At 42.7% G+C, this 25,375-nt stretch overlaps 1 protein-coding gene across 2 annotated transcripts in view; it reads right to left on the bottom strand.

Moving 5' to 3' along the window:
* Positions 1-9,909: 9,909 nt before the first annotated feature.
* Positions 9,910-25,375, bottom strand: part of SKOR2 (SKI family transcriptional corepressor 2) — a 36,688-nt gene continuing 21,222 nt past the window's right edge. The window contains exons 6-9 of one of the 2 annotated variants that reach the window (XM_090037166.1): positions 23,312-23,379; positions 13,393-13,458; positions 10,496-10,530; positions 9,910-10,247 (exon numbers count right to left, since the gene is read on the bottom strand). In XM_090037166.1, the coding sequence (XP_089893292.1) occupies positions 13,396-13,458; positions 23,312-23,379 (131 nt within the window). In that variant the 3' untranslated portion in view covers positions 9,910-10,247; positions 10,496-10,530; positions 13,393-13,395. Of the gene's footprint in view, positions 10,531-13,392; positions 13,459-23,311; positions 23,380-25,375 lie in introns of both variants that reach the window. The other variant, XM_090037165.1, reaches the window with a different exon arrangement.

Consider the following 25,375-nt stretch of genomic DNA (forward strand, 5'->3'; position numbering starts at 1 on the left):
GCAGCCAGAACCAGCTGGGGTTGATCTTGCAAGGATTACATCAACCCTGTAATCCTCTTTATGGGGGCTGGGGCACAAGATCTCTTGATTTTTCCCTCCCTTGCTCCAGAAAGGAAGGAGCCTCTGCAGCTCCCTGATGTTATCATCACTCATTCAATTTGGACAATTGATTTCTGGAACACACCCTTTGTTTGTTGCATTGACATTGGTTAGTAGACCCCTCATCCCACCCTTCTCCTGCCACGACAGGCTGTCAGCCCCTCAGCCTCACTCTATCCAGTCTGGCTTTTGGGCCGGACCCAAAGTTGACTAAGGGTCTGGGGTTTGGCTGAAGTCCCTCGTTTTCATTCTTCTCCCACCTGGGGATGAGGTGTTATGAGCATGTCTCTGCCAGTCACTCTGCCAACATACTCCACATCCTTTTACCCATCACTTACCTGCCCTGGAATACTTCAATTTTGAGGTGAGTGACCGAGTCTTTCTTTGCTTTCACGCAAGTGGATCAATGACGGCTAGATACTGATCGAGCCTTTTGAGCACCACTGCCATACAAATGAATACATGCATAAGCCACTGTAAACGCATAAGAAAATACTTTAGGAAAGGAAAGTACCTGCGTTGCTGGAAGCCAACATGCTGGGCAGTGTTCTGTTACTGTCATTGGCCATGCTGCAAAAGAAGATCGACAAGGGATCGCACTGTGAATTATTGCTGAAATACAGTGAAATGAACCTAAATGCTTGCAGAGTAGCTAAGCATCTTGTGGTCATATCTTCTCCAGATCCCTAAGAGAGGCAAGTCCTGCTATCCCAGTGCCGGGGAAGTAAAGCACAGAGAAGTTAAAGGCCAAATCTAAAAAAAGGGACTTGGCTGCCTGAAGTGGGACTTAAGAAGAGTTTAAATGCCTACATCCAAAACTGTGATGCTGAAGACTCCCACTCCAATGCTGGAGCCTCAGTGTTTGAGGTTACGTTTCCCCGCAGCCCTCAAGTTCTGCGTTTGAGCATGCCCAGAAGCACCCGAGGACACTGAGCAGCTCCATGCCTAGCTCATGCGTCAAACTGATTGGGATCTGGGAAACTGGTGTTCTTACTCCTTGATCCCCCGAGGCATTCGCAGGGCACATCTCAGGCATCAGGCTCTGCAAAAAGATGCTGGTAGTCACCATTTTCTTTTCATACTGTGATAAGAGTGACCACCCCCGCCATCCCCATTTAAACTGTAGGCCGGTGCTTAGAGCAGTTGCCCAAGTGGTTTGATTTCTCCCCAAATCTAAGGGGCTTCAAACATCGACCACTGTGCCCCACCCTCCATGCTACAGGCCAGTGGTTTTCAACTTTTTTCATTTGTGGACCCCTAAAAGATTTCAAATGGAGGCACGGACCCCTTTAAATAGTCAGTGTTGGTATTCTCATACTTTTGATTGATCACAGTCATCTTTCGTGGGCCCCTTAGGCATAGTCTGTGGACCCCCAGGGTCTGCAGACCATGGGTTGAAAACCACTGCTATAGGCTGTTTGTGTGGAGGAGGGGTGGGATTCTTCACATATGACTTCACAGGGAAGAACTGAGGCCAGGGAAAGAGGGAGAGTGAGTATAATCTTTTAGCCTGGGGTTAGCTGGGAAGAAGAGAGGGGAACTCTGCAGTGCAGTCTCTTCTCTGAAGACTGTTTAAATTAGTGATTCGCCCAAGATCAGGTAGAGGGTCTATGCAAGAGGTAGAAACCATATCCAGATCTCCTGCTGCCCATTTCAATGTCTTGATCCCAAGATTATCCTCTACTCTTGAAGGCAAGGTTAAAAAATTAAAACATGTAGTTACTGGAAAAAATATAACTGAAAGAATCCCAGGTGTGAGCCTCCATTAAACAACAGGGAGGTCAAGTCTCTTTTTTTCTCCCCCTTTGCTGAACCCAGGGATCTCTGTTCTTATATATGTATAGACATTTATATCTATATATTCACACTTCATGTTTAAATTTCCTTCCTTGCCCTGTTAATGTGTTGGTTCTTCTACACTATTTAGGCTGCAGCTTCTCCCAGGATGTAAAAGCAGCGTGGAATCATTGCATTTGTATCTGGATGACATACATTTAATAAATATTTTAATCAACCGCCTTTGGTATTTCCTCAGGTATCAAAAGAGCGAGTCACTAAGCTTGTGCAGGTTGCACTTTATATCCTATTCTTTTTAAAACACTAACATTCATGTAAAAGGAATTTTTTGTACAAAACAATCCGAGTGACTGAAGCAAATAAAACTCCACAGAGCGGGAAAAGGAACTCTCACATTTGTATGAAAAGTTACATCAGATTTAAAATCGGGAACCCTGAAGCCTGGGTCACAGTGAAATATTGGAAATAGTGAGACTCAGATGCCCTGAAACCAGAGAGAGAGAGAGAGAAGAAACCCTATTTTTTTAAAACAGGGAACGGCAAAGCAGAAGGAAGAAACAATTAGATCAACTGTCTTGCACCTGTTACTTCCAATTGTGCTTTGCACCTGTTACTGATCACATTTGTTTCCCTCTGTGTGTGTGTGTGGAGAGGTGTTGGATTAAACTTCTTGTCCTACTCACACGAGGAATACTACGGACTCATCCAGGAACTGCTCCCGAGGAACAGCCTAAAAAAGCCAAGCACCTGATCCCGAGAGCTGGTGATCACCTGCACCTCCCCCTGAACGCAACTAATCAAATGCACCTGCCAGCCACAGTCTGTGTCATCTCTTCTCCTGCCGTAAAATGAATTGGCAGAAAAACACCCATTGAGCACAGAAACTAAACTCAAGAAGAGAAAGAGAGGAAACTGCAAATTTATGAATTACCTTGGGACTGCAGATGATCCCTCGATAGACTTCGCCATGTCAGACTCCAAGTAAAAGAGAAGATGCAGTCTGAAGCATCTCTGGAGTACTTGTTGACTTGTTTCCCTCTCCTAATCAGTTTCTTTTCTCTGCAGTTTTTATGGTAGGCTGTAATAATAATCCTTGTCTTTTATAGAAGATCGATAAAGTACACAGGTGACTCACGCAGGTTCTCGACTCTGGATTCTCATGGTAGGCAATGCCTTTCATCTGCTCTTATGTAAAAAGGATGGGGTAAAGGCTAGACTCTATTGAGGGGCATTGTGCCACCTGCCTTCAACACCCAAAGTCAGCCAGCTTCAGTGGGTATTTGGATGTGGAAGGCACACAGAACTGAAGTCTTGGACCATGGCCTCACTAGGAAAAAATAGATGCATTGTAACATGCATTAACTGGCATGAGTTAACATCACTTCTGTGACTTGGCAGTGAGAGGGAAGTCAGTACACTCCTAAGCTTTGGTAATACTGGAATTATTCAACTTCAAGGGGGGCAAACCTCAGCAGCAGGACATGCCGGAGGAGAAGAAAGCCCCGGGTGTATCAGTTTGTCACAGGATAATGAGAGTTGCCCACAAGATACAGTCATAAAACAGTGAAGTTTAGCATGTAGCAGGTGAGGCATTTCCAGCAGAAGTAGGAAAGTATTAATAACACAGTATAAAGAACAGGCAAGACCTTATCTGAAATACTGTATATATTTTATCGGGCAAAGAAAGTTGAATTCAAAGTGGACCAGTACAGAGAAGGGATATTAGGATGATGAGAACACAGAGCCTGTCTTAGAAGAGGAGATTAAGGGTATGTCTACACTAGTGGTTTTCAGTCTTTTTAGGCTGAAGACCCTTGTTAAACTCAAGGCACCCCTCAACATGCCAGCTCTTCTTTCACTGCTATCTTGACTACAAAATAATAGAGCAATTGTTCTGTTGCAAACTACTCAGAGAGACTGCAACAGGGCAGAATGTTTTTCACACTATTTGAAAGCTTTGGATTTAGCTTGTGAACCGTGCAAGTATTTGCACATCCAACAGTGCCAATGTTGCATGGGACACTGTGGCACCCTTAAAAGGAGCTCACAGCACCGGGATTGAGAACCACTGTTCTACACTGAATGCGCTGTATTATAGCACAACATTGTCTGAACTAACTTTCAATTAGAGCTGGCGCTGGTAGCTGGCTTGTCATAGCAACATGGAGCTCAGAGAGTTCATTTACCCTGATGAAAACTTGACTTGAATATAATGCACAGAACTGCCTTTTCAGAGGCAGCAAAGCTAAGTCAAAAAGATGATCAGAGACTTTGCTAAGGTCACACAGCAAATCCATAATAGAGCTAAGACTACAACAGTGGTTCCCAGTCCTGCATCCACACAGAGGGCAATGCTCCCTTTAGCTTGCAGTGAAATGAGCCCCTGGGAGTATTTAAAGAGGCTGTGGAAATCTTGTTTTGACCCAAGGACTAAAACAAGGAGGATCCAAACATGACCATGGTGTTGTCTAATTATGGAGATTTGTATTATGAGAAAAAACATATGTCTCATAAGTGCCCAAGTGATCTAGGAGCTTGACTCCCACTTTCAAAAGCAAATTAGACACCTAGGAACTTAATTAAAAGTCCTGTTGATGATACAGATAGGCACGTAGTGGGATTTTCAAAAGTACCTCTGTGAGCTATAAATTTCTGAAAATCCCTCTGGGTACTTTCTCCGTCCTTAGGCACCTAAATATCCTTTCACATCTGGCCCCAAGTCACTTTTGGATGTAAGCTCCTAAACTGCTTGTTCCTATAAATAAGTAGTTACAAAGTGATCTCAGCTTGGCTTCCACATGCCTAGTACAAATGTAAAAAAATGTCAGAACCACACAATTATACCCAAGGAGATGAATCTCATTTGGGGGATGCTTTAGGCAGTCACAGCCCAGATCATTCAGCACTGGGAGATCATGACCAAGCGCATGCATTTGATTACATTCTCGGAAGGACCAATATCAACACTATTCTATGGAGAGCCAGCGAAGTAGAGGCAGAGCAGGCCTGATATAGTCACAGCAGGGCTAGGTTAATCCATAAGCTACTTATGCTGTGACAGAGGCCCCCCACTTCAGTGGGACTCCACAAATTCAATATTTCTCATTTGAGCACCTGCAGCAGTAGCAGCAGCGTCTTCCTCTTGTTTTGGGAAGCAGGAGCTGAGTCCTAAAAGTCTTCCCTCTCCTTTCCTAAAATAGAGAGAGGAAGTCACTGCTGCTGGAGGCATCACAGTCGGGTGGATGTGTGGGGGGCTGCTAAAGTGAAGCCCCTTCTTATTCTTTAAGGGGTCCTTGAGTCTTAGGAACTAGGATTAGCAAGGAAAAAAGGCTTCTGCATTCCATGTGAGCTGGAGGACTTCTGAGCACCGAGGGCTTCATGCCTTTGCCTGCTCCGCTGCTCCCCCTTTTTTGTTTAAAAACCCTCTGTAAAATCTTGAGATTTATACGATTTATGGGCCCAATCCAAAGCTGTCCAAGGTGAACAAGAATCTCCCCACTGGCTTCCTTTGAATAGGTCCTATAGGAAAGATCTCTGTCTCGCACGCACACAAGGAGCCGAAAGTGGTAGATTGCTGAATACCTCTGGCTAGGTGCTGAGTGCCCACAACTCATAGTTTCATAGTTTCTAGGGTCAGAAGGGACCTGAGCAGATCATCTAGTCCGACTGTATTTATAACTCCTGTCTGTATTTCCAGTGAAAATGCTCTTGGAAGCACTAAGGCCACTTTCTCATCTCACATGCATCCCTGTGAACCAAAGAGTCTTTTATATGACTGTTTGGAAGAAATAGGGAAAATGGGGAGAGAGATTCTTAAATACCACTGAAATGAGTTCATGCTTTCTATTCATTCAGATTCAAATCAGAGGAAAGTCCAAGTTACAGTAAGTTATAGATATATAACGGTATTCAGAAAAGCAGGATCCCCAACTGTTTCGCTTTGGGAGTTACTGCACTTTGCTAAGCAATACTGTAATAATGAAAAATGAAGAATGACATGAGATTGGGTTGAAAGTATGATTCGGTAACTTTTCCATGCTACAGTTACATACCATTCCTTACCGATTGTGGGTGTAAAAACAATCTAGCTCAATGAGAATAAGACCCAACGAGGAGCTGCTAATGTTACACACATGTAATTTTGCCATAGCAGGCCCTAAGGTATCACAGAAAGCCTGAGAAACAGGAATAATGAAGCTTATGGTCATCTGAAGTACAAGCCTTTCGTGAAAGGTAACGGACACAAGAATGGCAGATGATCAACAGCAAAAGCAAAGTTGATTTTAATTGCTGGTATTACCTGGAAATACAACAGAGGCAGTGTCCTCTCAGCAGCAGCTCCTGCTCTTTGCACTTCCACAGTCTTCTGCCATCCAGAGCTCCAGGACCAACTCCTATTGACACACAGAGGATCATTAAGAAATTGGAAAGACCCAGCAGTAATTTTTTTGAGGTGGATTTTGATCACTGGTTGTAACCCACTTGTGTTTTAACTTCCTGCCTGTAACAAAGGGTGATGCATTACTTGAGCCATATCAAGCCCTCCTTCCCCAAACTTTATACCAGCTCCCAATGGCTCTATTGTTAATGCTTCATTTTTTGAATCAGGTTGGTACTGAGATAAGATACGAATGTTTTCTTTAATAATCAGGGCATTCATTGATACTGTTTGCAGCTGCAGACTTAGCAGGTGCTTAGGTATGTAGCTATTCTGCAACACACGGGGCATGACTCACCAGGGATTTCAGAATAGGAACAACAAAAGCTGGAAAATCAGCAAGTCAAATGCCATCAAAATATCTTGTGATGTCATGTCAAAGTGGCACGCGCTACTTTCCACTAAAGGATGGCCTTGTTGTGCATTCTCATAAGACGCAGAGAAAGTGTAACTTTAAGTAGGAAGAAGGTTCAAGATTTTGTAGGTTCTGTAGGTGAAAGAAGATTATTTTCAAGCGAATGCCCTTAACAATAGATAACAAAGGGAGAAAAATTTGGGAAAGTATGAATTAGAGAGGCAAGAAAGCCCCAAGCTAGTAATATCATTGCACAAACACTTAGGCCTGTGATCTAGTATCTTCAGGGTGCATCTACACAAGATGCTTTACTGTGCAGTAGAGTAGTTTACTACACAGTAAGCATGTGCATCTACACGTGTACACACTTACTGTGCAGTAAACTGCTCTAATTGCGAATAAATTTGCTACCTCTCCAGCATCCCTGCATGTGTAAATGCTTTCCCAGAAGCATTCACTCATGAGTAGTTTACTCGAAAGTAAACTGCTCCTGGATCTAATGCACGTCAACACACCCTCAGGGTGCAATCGGTAGTATTAATCTTTATGCTGATGGCTGTTTGTTGCAGGGAGGAAAATAGCTGGGATCTGAGCATTATAAATAGCTACAAAAAGCAGAGGGTTGATCAGAAGGAAACAAACAATAGTATAAAAATCACGATGGCTTTCACTTGAAGTAGATTTGACTGCAATCATGACCTTTTATGTTTGTTTCCTATGAATGATCGAAGCCTTCAGCTTCACCAGTGTGAAAAGTGAACTCTCAGTTTGACTACTTTTCAACTCCAAGTCCTGGCTATATGGTACAGCACAATTAACCAATAACATATATTAAATGTGAATGTACAATTTAAAACAGATACATATACCACCAAGTCATTTGCATGAGCTACATAAGATGCAATATCATTTGTTCCACACACAATCAATAACTTGGATAACATATAGGCTACTAATTCTTCTCTGTAGAAAGGCATTCAAGAACGTCATGAATGAAAATTAATGAATAGAAAATTAAAATGAATGAATGAAAATTGATTAATACAAAAAGAAAAATCTTTTGCCAATTGTTTCCTTAGGTCTACGGGTTTTCCTAATCTGTTATATACAATAGATACTCTATGCACTTTATCAAACTAATGGCTTCAGAATTCTGATAACAGCAAATTAGTCATCTTTCACTGAGCAAGGCTATTATCATATAGTGTGGGTTAGCCTCTGAGTCAGATAGGTAAGATGCGTCACAGTAAGCATTACAGAAGAGATCATTCTTCACAAGAGAAGATGTTGCGGCCAGTTGGTTAAAAGTGCCTTCCCTCCCACACAAAAAATTCATATCACTCTTTATTGCATCTCTCTCCAGCACTGACATATGCACAGCTTCCCACTGGCACTGATATGAAATTCATATGTTGGAATTGCCAAAATATGTCATGCTTCCAGTTTAAACTTTAATCAAAATCTCATCAATTTACCTGCAGCTGGGGCCAGTTCCCAGCTGTTGGGAAGTCTCTTTAGGATCATGGGAACCTGGTGGACAACTCAAGTCTTCTGTAAGAGTGAGAGTTTAGTGCTGTTTCCACACTAATTCGGTCAAGAGACTTAGTTGAGGCTCCAGGTTGCAATGAAATTTCTCATTATGAGGATCCAGTTGCCCTGAATCCAAACACACTGTCAGTAACTGGAATAAAAGCTGTAAGGGAAGGGGAGCACCAAGGGGTCGCACTGAAATCTTTGATCCAATCTTCCAGACCTTTTTGGCTGGTGCCATGATACCTTAAAACAGGACTGACCAACTGGTGGTTGGTGGGCTACATGCATCCCAAGTTGCAGCCCCTGGGCTCCTACCTAACCTCTGCTCCTCTCTAGGCTCTGGCTTTCATTTTCTGTCCCACTCCTGCCTAGGGGGAAGAGATGTATTAAGATGTTCTGGGGCCCTGGAGAAAAAGAGGACTGAAGACCCAGGAACAAAAGCTTATTGTTTTAATTGATGTTGTTTGGTTATTTCCAGGTCACAATCCTTGTACCACCAAGCAGGCCCCGATCCAGCAAGGACTTTAGCAACTCTTAACTTGCTTTCCTATGTCGTTAGTTCTCAAAGCAAAAGGGATCTGCAGTCAACCTGACGGCAGTCTTTTGTATTATAACTTGCAAAGTGGGAGACTTACATTCATTTCACAAGCTGCATGTTTCTTTTTAAAGTGTAGTACAACTTTAGCAGTTTCCCATCAGGGATCAATAGGAGCTGTGGGCACTCAGCACCCATGAAATTTAGCTCCCTGTTTATAAATTGTTAGGGGTCCTCTTCTCATAATGTTGTTGGATTTATATGGGCAGTGCTCATCAAGATTTGAAATACAGGAAGTTAAATAGAAATGGTGGATTAAATGGTGTTCTAGTACATGAATAATAACAATCTCTGAGTCTGACCCAGTCTGCAGGAACTACCTGTCCCAATAAGCAACAGGGCTTGCAGCTTCTGTAGTTTTTTGTACCTTCATCCAAGTACCTGTTATCTTCTACATTTTATACCAGTGTGATCTGTTCCCAGAGTGTCTTCACACTTTGCTTTGGCTGGGTAAAATCTAGATCAAAAGCAAAACTCACAACAGTGCAGAGGGACTGGATGAGGTACTCCATACTCCTGAAATCTATGCTACAGGGTCAAGCAGTGCCTGGAACCTAATGTGGGCCCCTGCAAATTCATCTGGTTTGAAGTGATCATGATATGGCCTCTATAAAGGACACTCTTGAACAGACTATGGGCATTTGTACATACCACGAGACTGACTGCAGTTTTCATGAACCCTCACAATTTGGCCTAAGTCTACTTAAAAGATGCTGTTTCAGGTCAAATCTGCCAAGTGCTTTTGAAAATCCCATCCCTGCATCTCCCAAATAACCTTCATTTATCCATTTCTGCACTTCTAATAACAATCTTGGCCACTTCTACTTAAAAATAAAATGTATTCAAATATTTGAAAACAAAAATATTGCTAGCATATATATTGGATTTGCCGATCTCTTTAATGAACACACAATATTAAATTCCAAGGAAGCACAACCAGGGCATCATAGTTTTAGGGTTTTTTTATTATAGACTTTTTATCCACATGAATGATAAAGAAACTACAACAGAGTTAAATACCTTTTTTTTTTTTTGATAACAGTGATTATATTCTTAATTACACTCAATATTAAATTGTAAAATATTTCCAGAAGAGTACAATCTTAATTCATACAGCAGGCAAAGAACCAGAGGAGAACAGGGGCCTGGAAGTGGGGAGGTGTTGGAATTTCCAGTCTGCTTTTAAAAAGCACTGTGTATGGCTAACGCTTTTTCCTTCCATCAATCTATCCATCCATCCAACCATCCATCCATCCATCCAAATGTGATTCTGGCCCTTCTGACAAGTCACACACTTCTTTCCATGAAACAATCACTATTCAAAAGCAAAAGATGAACTTGCAGACGATTTCAGCGTTTGAGGCGTTGAAAGGATCAGCACGGTCCCTTTCGCAGCATTTTCTCAGACTCTACCCAGTTCAGTCGTCCTTCTAAAAACACAAAGACCTAAACTTTGGTACCACCAAAAAGATCCAGGACAGGCATTTTTTGATTTTTGTTTTTTACTAATAAATGGCTGCTACATTCTATTTTACATGGTTGTCCATGATGCTTTGAGGTCATTTGTCCTTGGGTTCAGAGGAACCTGATTTTTTTTGTTTGCTTGCTTTTTAAATTCCCAAGCCCTTCTGTTTTCTCAGTCTTTAAACAAGTCAGATTTCTGAGCGGTGGGTTGTACCTTATAAGAGAACTGCTGCAGAGGGTCGTGTGCTTCTGTTAGTTACAAAAAAGAAGCAAATGTTACCGTTAATAAATTCCAGTGCGTGATTTCTTTACTCAAACATTTATAAAACAGCGCTGCATTTATCCCTTTGATTTCATAGCTTTACATTCACATGTAACAGGTAAAAGAACGCTTATTCACCAAGGGTGTCATCTAGTGGTTATACCGGGAAATTTGAACTAGGATGCCAGGGGCTGTCCTTGGCTCTGCCACTGAGGCTAGGAACAGATGTTGCATTTGTCCCTAGACAAGTTATGCCTGTGTTTGTCCCAGCACAGAAATAGCCCAGGATTGGAGTGTGCACACATCACCCGTCTAAGCTAGGTTTAGAGAGCGGCTGAATACAGTGCTGCTTTTCTGCCATTGATTCAATGATGCAATCCCAGGATAATCATTCAGATGCGCTGTGCAATGTCCATGGACAAACTGCTGTTACTTCTTATCCCAGGAACTTTATCCCATTGCACTTTGTCCCAGGATAAAAAGGTTTATCCCAGGATAAATGTGATGTCTCTTAGTAGCCTGAGTCCCTATATGATTCTAGTCAGTTTACGACTTCCTGGGGTATCCATATGTGCCCTTTATGCATCTATATGTGCCTCTTAGCAAACACTTGATCTGAGCCTTCAAGAGGCCTGCACCGTCTCAGCGGCACACGGGTTGTTTTTGACACTACTGCACAGTAGCAGGGAGCTTGTTGCTACTGCGCAGTAGGGGCTGTGTCACGGTTAGTGCCTGCCGATGCTGCTTTGCCATAGCAATGAGCTACTTTGCCATAGCTTGTCACTATGGCGATGTAATGTCTCATGTAGACGTGCCCACTTTGTACCTCAGTTAACACCATGCATAAAAAGAATACAGATTATGAAGAGGACACAGATAGACTTTTCCCTGGGTCTAGGGATGAAACTATGAACAATGGCATCAAATTGCAGCAGAAGAAATTAAGGCTGGAGAATTGGAAGAACTTTCTGACTGCAAGGGTGGCCAAGTATTGGAACAGAGAAGTTGTGAAATCTCCATCCTTGGAAATTTTCATGAACAGGTTAGACAGAGTTGGATGGGATGGTTTAGTCAGGGATTTTCCTGCCTTGAGATGGATTAAATGATTTCGTGGTTCTGTACGGTCTGAATACCAACTTGCCATACAATTCAAACAGGTTACCAGGGCTGGATCAGAAGACTTTGCGAGGTCCCTTCCAGCCCTACTTCCCTGTGATGCTATGATCCATGAGCAAGGCCGCTGATAAAAAGGAGCACATCACCAGGCAAACTATGTGGCAGCAGAGGTTTTGCTGAGGGATACTGATTGCAGTATAGGTCTCAGTATACGTTACCATAGGAAGGCTAACATTTGCTTTGAGAGCTTCTCTTTGATATTCACAGTAGAATAGGATAGCAAGGCTACTCAAAGACCATGTTCATTCAGACAAGTCAGGCCTTACTTGATTAGTCTGCAGTTATTCAGAAATACAAAGATCCTCTGTCTCCCTCAGTGTACGTGTGTGAGCATGCATGCATGCACGCATTCGCACACATACACACAAACACATGTTTCCTCTGGAGGCAGCTCTGTTTAGCTTGGCACATTGAGAAACAGAAATTGCTTCCAGCAATATGGTTGCGATTCTCTGCTTGGCTGATTTAGCTTAGCATTTAAGTAACCACTAATCTTTCAAAAGCACTAGGGTCTACTTAGAGAAATCCCTGTTGTCTGCAGGGATGGTGTGTCACTGAAAACAAAAACAGCATGAGAAATGCATCAATCCTTCGTGCTCTCCGCGCATAAGGATGAGGCATCCCACCCGTTGGCAGAGTGGTTCCAACAGCTTCTTTTTTCGGGAATGTCTGGTTTTGAAAACCTGGCCCCACGCAGGAAAGAATTAGGAGCCTAATGCCATGGTCAGGCAAACTATTTTATTTTAGATCAGCTCTTCATTGATTGAATTACCCTGATGCAGGTCCCAAGCTCCTTCTCTTTCAGGCATTTTTTGGTATTAAACTTATTAACCTGTTTGAATTGCATGCCAAGTTGGTGTTTGGACAGTCCAGGATCTGCCGAGGTATCAAGAGTCTATGGTTCACATGCGCTAGTATACAAACCTGTGCAGAGGAAAATAAATGCAATGATTTCACTGACTTCATAACTGTCTACCTGTGCACTGATGTGGTACAGGGGTTGTGAATAATTTGTCTGGCTTGTATCTGTTTATGCCTATGCTTATTGCTTCTAAATATTTTTTGTGGTCATTAGTATTTTTATTTTCATAATTTTTGCTCCAATCCAGGGCTAGGCCATAACAGCTCTAAGTCTGCTCTATGTGCTTTCTTCCTCCACACTCCTAACCCTTTCTCTTTTTTCCTTCACTAGTACAGAGAAGCTGGGGGGCACTAGCTAATGGAAATCAGCTCCCTGCTCTGCCTATTCCTTTTTCCTTTAAAGACAAGTGCCCTAATAGTGTACCCATTTCCTTCTCCTCCCTTTCATTAGCTCAGCTAACGACTCTTCTCCAAATGTGTGTTAGTATCCTCCACAGAGAACAAAGCTTAATAACACCTTTGGGCAGCTGGAGAAATTAGTATAATGTGCATCTGATACCACAACAGCTCATCTATAGGGTATTTCCCTGCCAAGGAAACCCCACAATTTGGGCCTGTGTTACATCTATAACTTGCTAGCAACATTTAGGTATCATCAGGGTAGAGTTACAAACATATAACAACAAGCACAACTTTTAGATCAGTACTAATAACATCCCTGCTATGAAACACAGGGAATGCCCTAATACTTGCAATGCTATAAACAGAAATAGGCCAGCTGAACCATCTGTAGAGTACACTCATCAGCTCACCTTTTAGCTTTTGCTGAGGTGCGTGCCGAGCTTTTCTTTCCTGATCAAGCTTGCTGCATAGGGAATCTGAAATGACACAGAGCCAAAAACATTACAGTAAGCTGAGAGTTTGGTAACAGGGTCACTTCAATAGGCTGGGATCCTTGGAAGAGAGCTTATTTCACGTGGCTACGTTATTTTAGGGTGAGATGCTTTGAACTGAAGCAAGAAGGCCTTTAAACTATGGGCAAGTGGTGGAGAAGGTAAAGTGGAAAGAAAATGAGAAGGTTGCAAGTCAAGATACCTTACCAGATCTTACATAGCAGTATGTGCACTATGTGGTTTGATTTTATTGTTATTGGTAGTCTAGGAACCAATAAAGTAGCAAAAACAAGCTGCTGCAGAATAAAGCAGGACATTATTTCTGTCTGTACAAACAGAATAATCTGATCTGCACACGTCTATACCAGCAGATGGCCAAGGTTTCAAAAGTTACCCCAAGTTTCCACCCATGTGAGAGAGAGACCCTCTACTGCAACTATAACTAATGAAAAATGGAAGAACTCAGAAAACGATGCATTCGTGAGAGAACATGGTCACTGAGAATGACACACATAATAGGCTTTTAGGAATGATATAAAGGACTGTCCTGTGCTAATGTTGAAATTTTAGAATACCATAAAACCGAATCCCCCAAACATTTCATCATAGGAAACCAAACTACTGGCTATCTAGTGTGTTTTAATCCTGACTTAAATGTTCAAAGCACCCTCACTGTGAGCTCAAAATGTATTTGTTTGTGTTCCCAGCTGAAACTGCACACACCGGTAGATCAGTCAAGCTTAAAGAATGAAGTTGCACGGATAAACAGGTAACTACGTTGGAAAATGCATTAGAAAGTTCAAACAACTCACTTTGCACGTACAGCTGTGTCTGACAAGCAAGGGATAGCTCTTATTGGACCAAATGTGTGGTTGGGTGAGATGTTACACAAACTTTCTACACTGAAGTAACTCAGCCCAGTCTGGTGCAGAAATACTCTACAAAAAAAATTAGAGGTCAAGCTCCAATGGTGTAGCTTAAAATGGCTTAGATGTCACTGGCCTGCTTCCAGCCCAGGGTAGCCATTTGCTAAGACAACTAGACTATTTCCTGCTTTGTGGTAGCAAGGCGTAGGAAGAATCACCTGCTGTAGGCAGCTACCCCAGGAGAGCTGTATGTCTGCCTATTCCTATTCCCAGTAGAATTTGCACCAGTGTTAAAAAAAAAAAGAGTGTAAATTACTGAGGATGTGTATGGTCTGTCCCTACTCACAGCGCTTATTCACAGCATGGACTGTACCTGCAATCACATGTGGGATTAGAAGGAAAGTCCCACAATGGGAATAAAGAATGGATCTTCTACAGTTCAGGGATTAACCCAGAGTCTCTCATTAAGGGTGGTCGGTCTGACCAAGAGTGATCTGACATTATGAGGCAGGCAGAAGCTGTGCTGACAAAATGCAAAAAATGAATTAAACTGTAAAATCTGCTGGCTAGAGGGTGAACCCACAGAAGGGGTGGGAGGGGAATGCAGGTGTACAGCGGAGGGACCTAAAACATTTGTGACTTTCAAAGCTTGAAATGGTCTAGGATCCAGCTGCTTAAATGACTACTGCTGCCCCCACCTCCCTTCACAGCAGCAGACAACTGATGGGGTGCCCTGCTACTCAATCCTTCAGCTCCGTCACAGAATCTGTCCCTTCCATCTAGACCGTGAACCTAGTGATCTTCAGGGTATGGCATAGGCTATTTGCTTAGGGTGGTAAACTCCCCCCTCTGCTAGCTCTGGGCTATAAGCATCTATTTTCCTGAATTACCCATTTGAGTAACTCATATTCTTTGCCAATAAAACTTACCAGGAGTTACCCAGGCAGATGGCAGGGTAGATTTGCCCCTTTCTAGACTACATCTGAGATGTATTGCATACACTTTGGTAAGCCAAGGGCTTCAGCAGATGCTTCCCAAACACTGGGCAAACACCAGCCCTAAAAGGAAGGGCTCCTTTCTCCCCAAACCCTGCAGGAATCTGGAAGACAGAGGCAGACATGCACAAAAGCGCTGGCAGGTACCAGCAGCCTGGATGGCTGGTAATTAGGCAGTCAATCTCCCAAGGTCATACTGACCTAGGCAACACAATGAGGCTCATATTGTCACAAATTAGCTTCTCTTAGGCTACCCCTCTAATATAGTTGACAGCACAAGCTTCTCCTCCACATTTGGAGGTATCTATTTTTCCTTCAACGAACGTAGCTATAAGGCCAGAGAAGACAGTCCTATTTTGTTCCTAATGGAAGTTAAACTACACAGGGCAGTATAAAACCTTCTACCTCCCCTTTGGAAAAGTAGTTCAAGACTTCAGTGCAGCAGTAGAACGAGTAGTGTATCATATTCTTTGCTGACAAGAGGGCTCCCTTTTATGCATCTGTAATGATGACAAATGTAACACCCCGCACACCTGGTTTGATGTTCCTGTGTATCTTGTTTGTGCTGTCTATTTTGCCTCCTTTAGGACTGAAAGAGAATCACCTCCTCTCCCCGCATTGTGTCCAGACCATTGTCTTAAAAGTCCCTCCAAGGGACCCGTGGAACCAGTTTGGTGACTCCGGCCACTTCACCAGGAGTGCTGGCCGCCTTTAAATTACTTGTCTGCATTAGCAGTGTTCAAAGGATGCCGATTCTGATTTGGACCCTGTGGTGATGTCAGGAAAGTTTATTTGAGGTTCAGGCCACCTGGGCTGGCTCTCTTTTTCCCTCTTGGGGATGCTGAAGCCTGAAAGCTCAATTGGGAGCCAGAAAGTCTGCTTCCCATGGTGGGCGGGTGGGGGGGTCCCCTGGGGAGGGTCCCCCTCTTCACTGGAGAAGACGACTGAAGCTATATGAAGGCAAAGCCCTGTTCTCTCCCTCTTCTTTCCTCTTTTGCTTTTGTCTGGTTTCTGAGTGGGATGATGCTATTGGGGGAGAGGAGGGGAATCAATCCCTGCAGCAAACTAACCAAGTTTGGAGCCTGGCAATTTTGCTGGCATGCTCTGGGCCAGGGCTGAGAGCATGGCATGTTCTAGTTGCTGTTGCAACTTCTTTTGGGTTCATCATAGCTGTCTTTGAACCCCAGCTGTGTGTCTTGCTGGCAGTTTTGGCCACATAAACCTTGAGTGGGGTGGTACCATGAGTCCTAGTGCAGACTGCCCAGGAAATAGGGTCTTGGCGGTCACTGGCCCCCATGTTGGGGATTGTAGTGTCTAAGCGTGGTGGTACAACTGAGCCTGGATATCCAGACTGAAGCCATAAGCCTGGGCCTTTTGGCTGTTTTAGAGCTGCTGCATTTCAGCCCACCAGTGTGGGGCTGAACCCCAGCCATATGTTGGCTGACAGATTTAGGTCAGGGCGAAGCCCTGGCACTTCTTGTTTGTGCCGTATAGGCTTGGCTGGCTTTTGGCTGCCTAGTCCAGGGCCAGCGAAATAGGTCTGGGCCATCTTTTGTCCCTTTTGCAATTTATGCCCCAACCAAGCAGTGCGGTTGTGTGCTAGTTACAGTTCAGGTCCAAGCCAAGATAGGCCTGGCCCCTCTTTTGTTGTTTCATAGCTGTCAGGTCTCAGTATAGCAGTGCAGCTGAGACTAAATCTCCAGGCTGCAGCCAAATAGGTCTGGCACTCTTTTGTTGTATGTTCGGGCCCTGGTGCAGGACAGGCGTGAATCCCTCTTTTATTGCTTTACAGCTGTGGTGTCTCAGCACAGCTGTATTGCTGAGCTCCGCTGTATGTTCACTGCATGTCTGGGCCTGGCACATGTTGTTGCTTTTATAGCTCTATTTCCTGACCAAACAGTGTGGTTGATGCTGGTTGCAATTCAGGCTTCTCTACTGTTTGGCTGGCTTCCCTGCCCCAGCAGAGCTGGGATTAGGACTAGAAACTTTGGGGGTGTGATATGCTAACAAGAGCTGCAGTTAACCCTTTAAAGCCACCATGTGGCAGTGGAGATCAGTGCTACAGCTTTGCAGGGAGCAAGGAGGGGCCCTTGCAAAGTTAAAGGACCTACACTCTCTAGCAGCTCCCTGCAGCATGGTGAACCCATGGAGCAGCTCAAAGACTCTCCAGTGTGGGACCCACTCTCTATCCCATTGCTGAAGGGCAGGTATAGGGGTGCAGGACCCCAGAGCTACCTGTTGTGGAGCCCCAAATCCCAGGTTGCCTGGGTATGGGGAAAGCCTTCCCAAGAGGGTGCCACCTATAGACTTTGTTTTGTAGTTTGTAGTGTTATGAAATTATAGTGAGGGTTTACTTTTGCTTTTTTCTTTATAATAAACTTGGATTTTGCATTTACACTGCTTGCGAGGGAAGGGTTGTTGGTTTTAGTGGACATCCTAGTGATTCATTTAGTGTTTCCCAGGTAGTCTGGGTGGTGGCTTGAGCCAAGGTAAAATATATTTAGTACCCCAAAATTGCACCCAGCCCTTGTTGCTGCTGACAGGTGCTTAGCAGAAGGGTTACACAAAAAAGGTAGGAAAAGGAGCAGGAAGGATCATCAAATGGGTGTGGAGATCCACAGTGTTCCTCACCACCCAGGTCAAAAGAGTATGCATGGATAATACCACCATCAGCAGCAGCGGAAGAAGATGGCAGGGTTTGGATGTCAGCACAGTGCTTTTCCAGTGAATCCCAAGGAGTTTCTATGCACAGACAGAGACTTCCATCTTTGTGCCCCAATTCTGCCTGTAACTCATGTAGTGGTCTGCAGTGATTTAAAGGATCTACTAGACGGAGGAAAACCCATTTCCCCAATGCCTCTAATTTCAACAGTGATATCTAAATCTATTTAGCCAAGTACTGTAGAGTTAGATGAGTAGATGCATAGCTTAGTCAGAATACTTGTTAGCCACCACAGCCAATCCAAACCACACCACACCACAAGTCAACATGGAAAAAGGCACATTATTTAACATATATATTACCCGGTGTTTCTATGGTTTAAACTCTCAAGGCACAGCCTCTGTTTGTGCATCTGGTATTTCTGGACACAACGGGACATACAAACAATTGTAAGAATATACCTCTATTTTCAATGGCAGAAGGATTCGTATCCAAACAAATCAATTCTCCAGTTCTTTCTACTTAGGGCTGTTATTCATACCTATGCAAAGTGTATAAACACTCTTCTATTCTGCCCAGGTAATGGCATGGGCCAGATCAATGTAACTGGCTGCGCAAGGTGCAAAGCACTGAGAACCAGGCCAACTGGCTATAAGCTCTCTCAATTGTATGCTTCAATAACAGTGCACAAAAATCACATGTAAAAGAAATTCTGGACACAGACACAAGCAGAGACAGGTTTGAGGCCCTTTGGAAATCTGACCTTTGATATATGGGGTATCCATTTTAGTTAACTGACTGAGTGAAAATTCCCCTACTACAAAATGAAAGAGAACTTGTTGGCTTTACCTATTTAATATACATACAGATTCAACCGGTGTAATTAATATCTCACACACACACTTACACACACACACACACACACTTTTTCTGGGTTTTTTTGCACACAATAATTCCAGAATGACATCAGTTCATTTTTAAATTGGAATTTACCAGGTTCCATCTCATTAACCTAAAGTACATCCAGGGACCCTGACAGGTACAAGCTTAATTTCTCTCGGTCAAAAAGTAAATGGATTGGAGGAAAAAATCACTTGCTTATTCAACACAATCAGCTTTCTGTGTATTCAGAGTCCAAATTCAGAGTCCAGGTTCAGCCACACAAGGCAGTGTTATTGCAGAGGTGCGAGTTGGAATCTATTTGAGCTCGTGCCTCCGTGCTGCTGACGCATCTCAATGGTGAGGCCAAATTAAAGGACCAAGTGCCCTTGTTCACACTTGCATAACTCCACAGGAGACAGGATTTTAATGCGATAGGACTGCACAGTGTCTCCAAGTGTAGAATTTGCCTGTGCTACCATTAGTACTGTTAATAATGCATAAGAAAAAGAGAACCAGCCTTAGGTCTCAGCCAGAGCACTGCTCTCAGGTTGCCCATCCCTGCCCCTTGTCTGAATGTCCCCAGTTCTTTGAGCCCACAGCTGTATAGCTTGATAATCAAAGGACTGAAGCCAAAGCAGATGGGATTGAAATAAGATTCCACTTCCAGACAAAAGTACTGAAACTTTGGAGTTTTCCAAGGGGAGAGGAATGCTCTCAAACCCGTATTCTCCCCATTTCACCTCCACAGGAGAAGCAAATGTATTGGAACATTTCCAATTAGCTTCTGCAGACTTAAAGGAGCCTGCCACTGATCACCTCTTTTTAACAAGGCCTGCTGCAGCCCACACAGGATCAACCCCCCGCCAGAATTGCGTTCTGCAGTCAGTTATGCCTATGAAAGTCAATACCCATTACAAGAGATACAACCGGGTCAGGATTTGTCCTATAGGTTCTTTCATGATTAGAAGCTCTGCCCCTGCCAAGCAGGAAATCATAAACTAATCTTCGCGAGCCTGCGGTGGCACTGACATTAAACGCATCGACTCAACGTTATTGTAACTAAAGCCTTAAATGAAGAACTTTCAACCTGTTCTCTCCTGGCTGCAGTAACCACGGCGGAACAGCAGAGGGCACTTCTAGACTGGTCCATGGCTGGGCTTCAGGACACCTGTCACTCCCCAGCAAACTCCCTACTTCAAATGTGGATGCTGGCTTAGCAATTTGTCATGTGTTCTGCATTGCAGTTTCACAATGTCATTCAAGAACTGCAATAAAAAAGTGTGCTCAACCTTAGCTGCCTTTGAGGCAATAGTTAAAAATATTATTCCTATATTAACAATCACTGCTTATAGTATAATGTTGAAAGAAATACCTGTAAAGAAGGCAAGTCCAATCTTCATATGCTAACAAGTTTTTCAAAAACTATACTTCAGGTAAATTTTCTCCAACTTTACGGATTTTTGTCTGCCAGATGCTTTTTTTGCATTTGCATTTGCACTTTGCAATGGTTTGCTAAAATTTCCACTGCACAATTGCTTAGTCAGCAATGAATGTTTCTGAGAAATCTGGATTTAGACTGAGTAAGTTTCTAAATGTCTGACCAGCCTACAATGCATGTATGCTATATTACAGGCGGCTGTGACGTAGAGATATGTTATCCACAGTTCTGCGCACTTAAATAAGCACGCGCATAGGATGTATTTAGATTACAGATCCTATATATATATATAGGATTGAAATAACCATGCGCATAGGATGTATTTAGATTACAGATCCTATATATATATAGGATATTACATTTAATATGAGTAACATACTTGTACTGAACAAGTTTTCTATTAATATGCCATACCCTATATAGAGCATATATATACACTCATATTACATTACATATTACTCATATTAACTGTAATATAGCAAACAAATTCTGCAATCAATCACACCAGTATAAATTTGGACCATCCCCTGAATAAAGTTAGCAAAGGACTCCAGTTAGTTATTAGTGCAAAAGAAATCAGGATTTGACTCGTGTTTGTTCTAATATGCAATATATATTTTTCTTTCATAATCTCCTCTTCATAAATTAACATAAAAAAGGAAACTCAGTAACTACCCTAATGAGATGCTATAATTAGATGAAAAAAGACTATTCAAAAAAGAATTGTGAACATAACCACTACATATATATATATAATTGGAGTTATGTTCACAATTCTTTTATGTATATATATATACACATAAAAGATATACATATATATATATATATATATATATATATATATATGACGCCAATGGGCCATAGTCATCCTTAGTATAACTGCACTGAAGATAAGGAATTATCATGTTATAAATATATTCGGCCACGGAAGCATAATAGCAAACATAACCGTTCTATGTAAAACACTGGCGTTGCTATGGGAACAGTAACATCCAAAGTTCTGACTTTGTGTTTAAATTTCAACCAAAACATTTATGAAGTTCTTTGCACTGAATTTAAATATGTTCAGTAGCACTTGGCTGTAATATGTGTGGCTAATACTTCAAGAGGAACTATTTTTCTGTCCTGAGTTGTATTTGTGAAGCCTCACTGATGCCACTAGAGCTACTCAGATTAAGCCAGCTTGGGCCCGAGATACCTTATCTTCTTGAGGTTACGACAAAACTTCCATTAAAAATAATAAAATGTAAGGGGGTCACAGAGAAGAGAGAGCTGACACAGCTGCTGCTGCAGTTCTACAAAGAGGATGGTGATAGTCTGTTCACTATGACCATAGGTGACAAGATGAAAAGTAGCTGTTTTAAATTGCAACAAGAGAAATTTAGACAGGATAGTAGAAGGAGCTTTCTAACTCTGAGGGTGGTTAAGTATTGGAACAGATTACTTAGCGAGGCTGTAAAATATTAAGAGCAGTTTATGCAAACACTTAACTCCTGAGTTGTCTTCCAGCCCTCTTTTTCTATAAAAAAGCAACTCCCTGAAACCTGCGATCTTTTCCTGTTCCCAATAAATAAGAGAAACTATCCCTAGAATGGAGATCTGGGAGATTTGGTTTAAAATATTAGCTCAGATCTGCAGCCTGATGCATTAGAGAGGAAATCCATTCATTCTCTGGTTAGGAGAGGGTGAAACCATATCCGTGCAGTGAACACAATATGACATAGCATTCAGGCTGTATGGGCTCCAGTCCTGCTAAACTCTTACCCACATGCTTAGATTTTACTCACACAAGAAAGCCTGGTGAAGTGGATGAGGGTAGTTAGATGCCGACAGTTAAAAGCCCTTATCTAAGCATTTGCCTGGCTGGAGACATGATCCTACTGCTACTAAACCACTCACAACATTGGACATGCATTCTTCATAGAATCATAGGAAAAGAGGGTTGGAAAGGACCACAGGAGGTCACATCTAGTCCAACCCCTGCTCAAGGCAGGACCAGCCCCGACTAGATCATCCCAGCCAAGGCTTTGTCCAACTGGGTCTTCAAAACTTCCAAGGATGGAGATTGCACCGCCTCTCTGGGTAACCTGTTCCAGTGCTTTAGTACCATCCTGGTGAGAAAGTTTTTCCTCATATCTAACCTAAACTTCTCTTCCTGCAACTTGAGACCGTTGCTCCTGTCTAACATTAGATGTTGACACCTGGCTGGGGTCATCTGACCCCAGCGCTCTTTCCTGCCCAGGGCAGGGGGTTGGACTCCATGATCTACTGAGGTACTTTCCAACCCTAAAGATCTATGAAATCTATTAAATGGAAGAAGCCGCACGGCCTCAAAAGCATGAGAAAGTAGACCCCCCCGTATGTACAATCACCTGTGTGTGTGTGTGTGTGTGTGTGCGCGTGCACACGCACGCACACAAAGTCCTTTTTCATGTTACATGTACACATGAGAAATGTAGCATCTGTAGGTACAAATAGTTGCTGTGCTTTGTAAATCTGAACCTTTTTGTTGTGTAAATCAACTTTTTTTCAGAACGATTATGCACAGAGCCACCAAAGGGTGTAGACACCTATTAGATCTGGGCTATGCAGTGACCTTTTGGTAAAGGTGTGAATTTCATCCTTTAGGCACTAATGCTAGGGGATGCATCTTTAGCAAACTGCGCAAGATATTTAACTCTTTAATGGTCACTGCATAGGCAAGCTTGCCTGCCTCTCATCGGAGGTGTACCTCTCTTTGTGGAGTCAATGCATGGAAAGTAGTTCCATTTAGTAGAAACGTGAAGACACATCTGATTACTGTATGCAAGTAAATCTCCTGGTAATTAGACTTTAAACCAGCTGAGAAAACTGCACTCTCAAATCTTGCTATGTACAGGCTCAATAATTGTACATCTACACAGTTTCAGAAACAAAAGTGGAAAAATTTATCAATGGAGAGAAGCAGAAGAAAAGGATAGTTCTTTACTGATTTTAGTGGAGGAGAACAACTTACAATTTGTAACTGCTGTACCATTTCTTCTCTGTACGCCAGCTCCCGTTTCATCTGATCTTGAAAATTATCTGTGCGGATTGAAGGGAAAAATACAGGTGCATTAATTAAGATGTCAACCTGCACAACAGAAGTTAGTATGAATACAGTAAAACTACCGCTAAAGAGTTTGAGGAACACTGTAATAATTCATTCGCAACACTCTCTCCCACCGAGGGTCCTTTTGCTGAAATTTGGCTGTCTGGGACTGAACACTGTGGACCACAGAAAAAAAAGTTTAGGATAGATCAGGTGCAGGTGTTTCACACACAATTGGGTTTTCAAATTTAGGCAGCTACATTTGGAAGTCTAACATTTATCAGACATCCTGTGTGGTTCTCTCAGTGGGCCAGAGACTGTAGTTGTTGCTCAGGCAAAACTTCCTTGGACCAGAGTGAGAAGAACAAAATCTCTATGGGTGCATCTACATGTGTGCTTTAATGTGCATTAGCCTATTGTAATATGCATTAAAGCGTCACTAAAAACCTGTGCTTTGTAGTTCACATGCACAAAAATAGGCTAATGCTCATTGTGTCACTTAAAAACTATGCTCTTTAGTTAGTGCACATTAAGACAGACTAACGCACATTTTCCTAGTCACTCACAATGGAGGTACTAGATTTAATGTGCCTTAACTAAAGCGTGTTAATGAACATGTAGACGTGCCCTATAGGAGCAAAAAATTGGCTCTTATTTATACCAGTGTATGCCCACTGACTGAACTGAAAACACACATAGGTGCCTTACAGTCACGTTCAGAAATACTGCCATCTTGGCTCTAGTCACTAGGCTATAATGTGAAAAAGTTACATCACCACTAGTTTCCAATGAAAGCGATTGTGAGCACTGCACTCAATGCTGTCAGCACATGCTGGCTGTGTGCCCGGCAAACCTGCCTACTCAGACTTGTCAGGGGGCTTTGGTGGAGTGCTGCCTACCCAGTAAATCCCAGATGACCTTAAGCAGGGCTTGAGCACCTAAGTCTTAGTCTCAGCCAAGATGGCAGCTCTTCTCATCGTGCTGAGAGTTAGCTGTCTAAGTACGTTTTCATCAAAACTTAAGTGCCTGTGGCCTGTCAAGTACATAAGCAATAGTTAGGGACTTTGTGGATCACCCACTTGGACTTAGGTACTTGGGTTGTTTATACATATGCTCTGGGAGGGGTGGGGGGAGCTTTAATTAAAGTGGCTCTAACAACTGCTCTAATTAAAGTGCCCAGAGCGTCACATGTATCAGCATCCCTGTGCTGAAAAATGGCAGCGGAGGCACTTGACCTAAAACTTATCACACGATCTTTAGTTAAAGTGCCCCCGCCATCATTTTTCAATGTGGGGAATTTTTCAGAGTGTGGTAATTACCATGCTTCAGCGGACTCGATTAATTGAATCTGCTCTGACGTGTTGTAATTACAGCACATTGGAGCAGCCTCACTGCATGTGTATAGGTGCCCTTAAACTCTGTCTCAAATACACCTTCAGATCAGGCTCTTAGTCTTTTTGTGTCTTATGTGACCATCTCTCTAGGACTGTTCTGTCTCACAAGGTGTTTGCTCAGATACTACAACAATGAAGGTCATGTCAGTGTCTAAAATGCATGGACAGATTACAGTCTATGAACATCTGATGAGGAGGAACAGCAAGGGGGCAGAGGAACTACAAAATGACTTGAGGAAGTATATAGATGAGTGATAATATGACATTTAAAATTAAACTTAGGTGAATTTGATCTGAACATCAGAAAAAATGCCCTGAGAGTGAAGTTTGTTGCAATGTGGAGCAGTCTCTCCTAGGGAAGTAACTAGAACTCCATTACACCAAGTCACTGGGAATTGAACCAGATGAGACCAAAGGCCTGGGGGATACACTGTAAAAACAATCCTGCACTACCACAGAAAATGGATGAGATGACCACATAGTTGTGCTTCAACTCTAATTTCTCCGATTTTAAGTTGGCATTTGCAAAATTCTAATCTGTTCCAGCAAGAAAGAGCAGCAAACAAACGTGAGACACTTGTACAATTCCTGCAAA

Source organism: Crocodylus siamensis, chromosome 3 (genome assembly GCF_052110815.1).
Source record: "Crocodylus siamensis isolate JL-2025a chromosome 3, ASM5211081v1, whole genome shotgun sequence".
NCBI lineage: Eukaryota > Metazoa > Chordata > Crocodylia > Crocodylidae > Crocodylus > Crocodylus siamensis.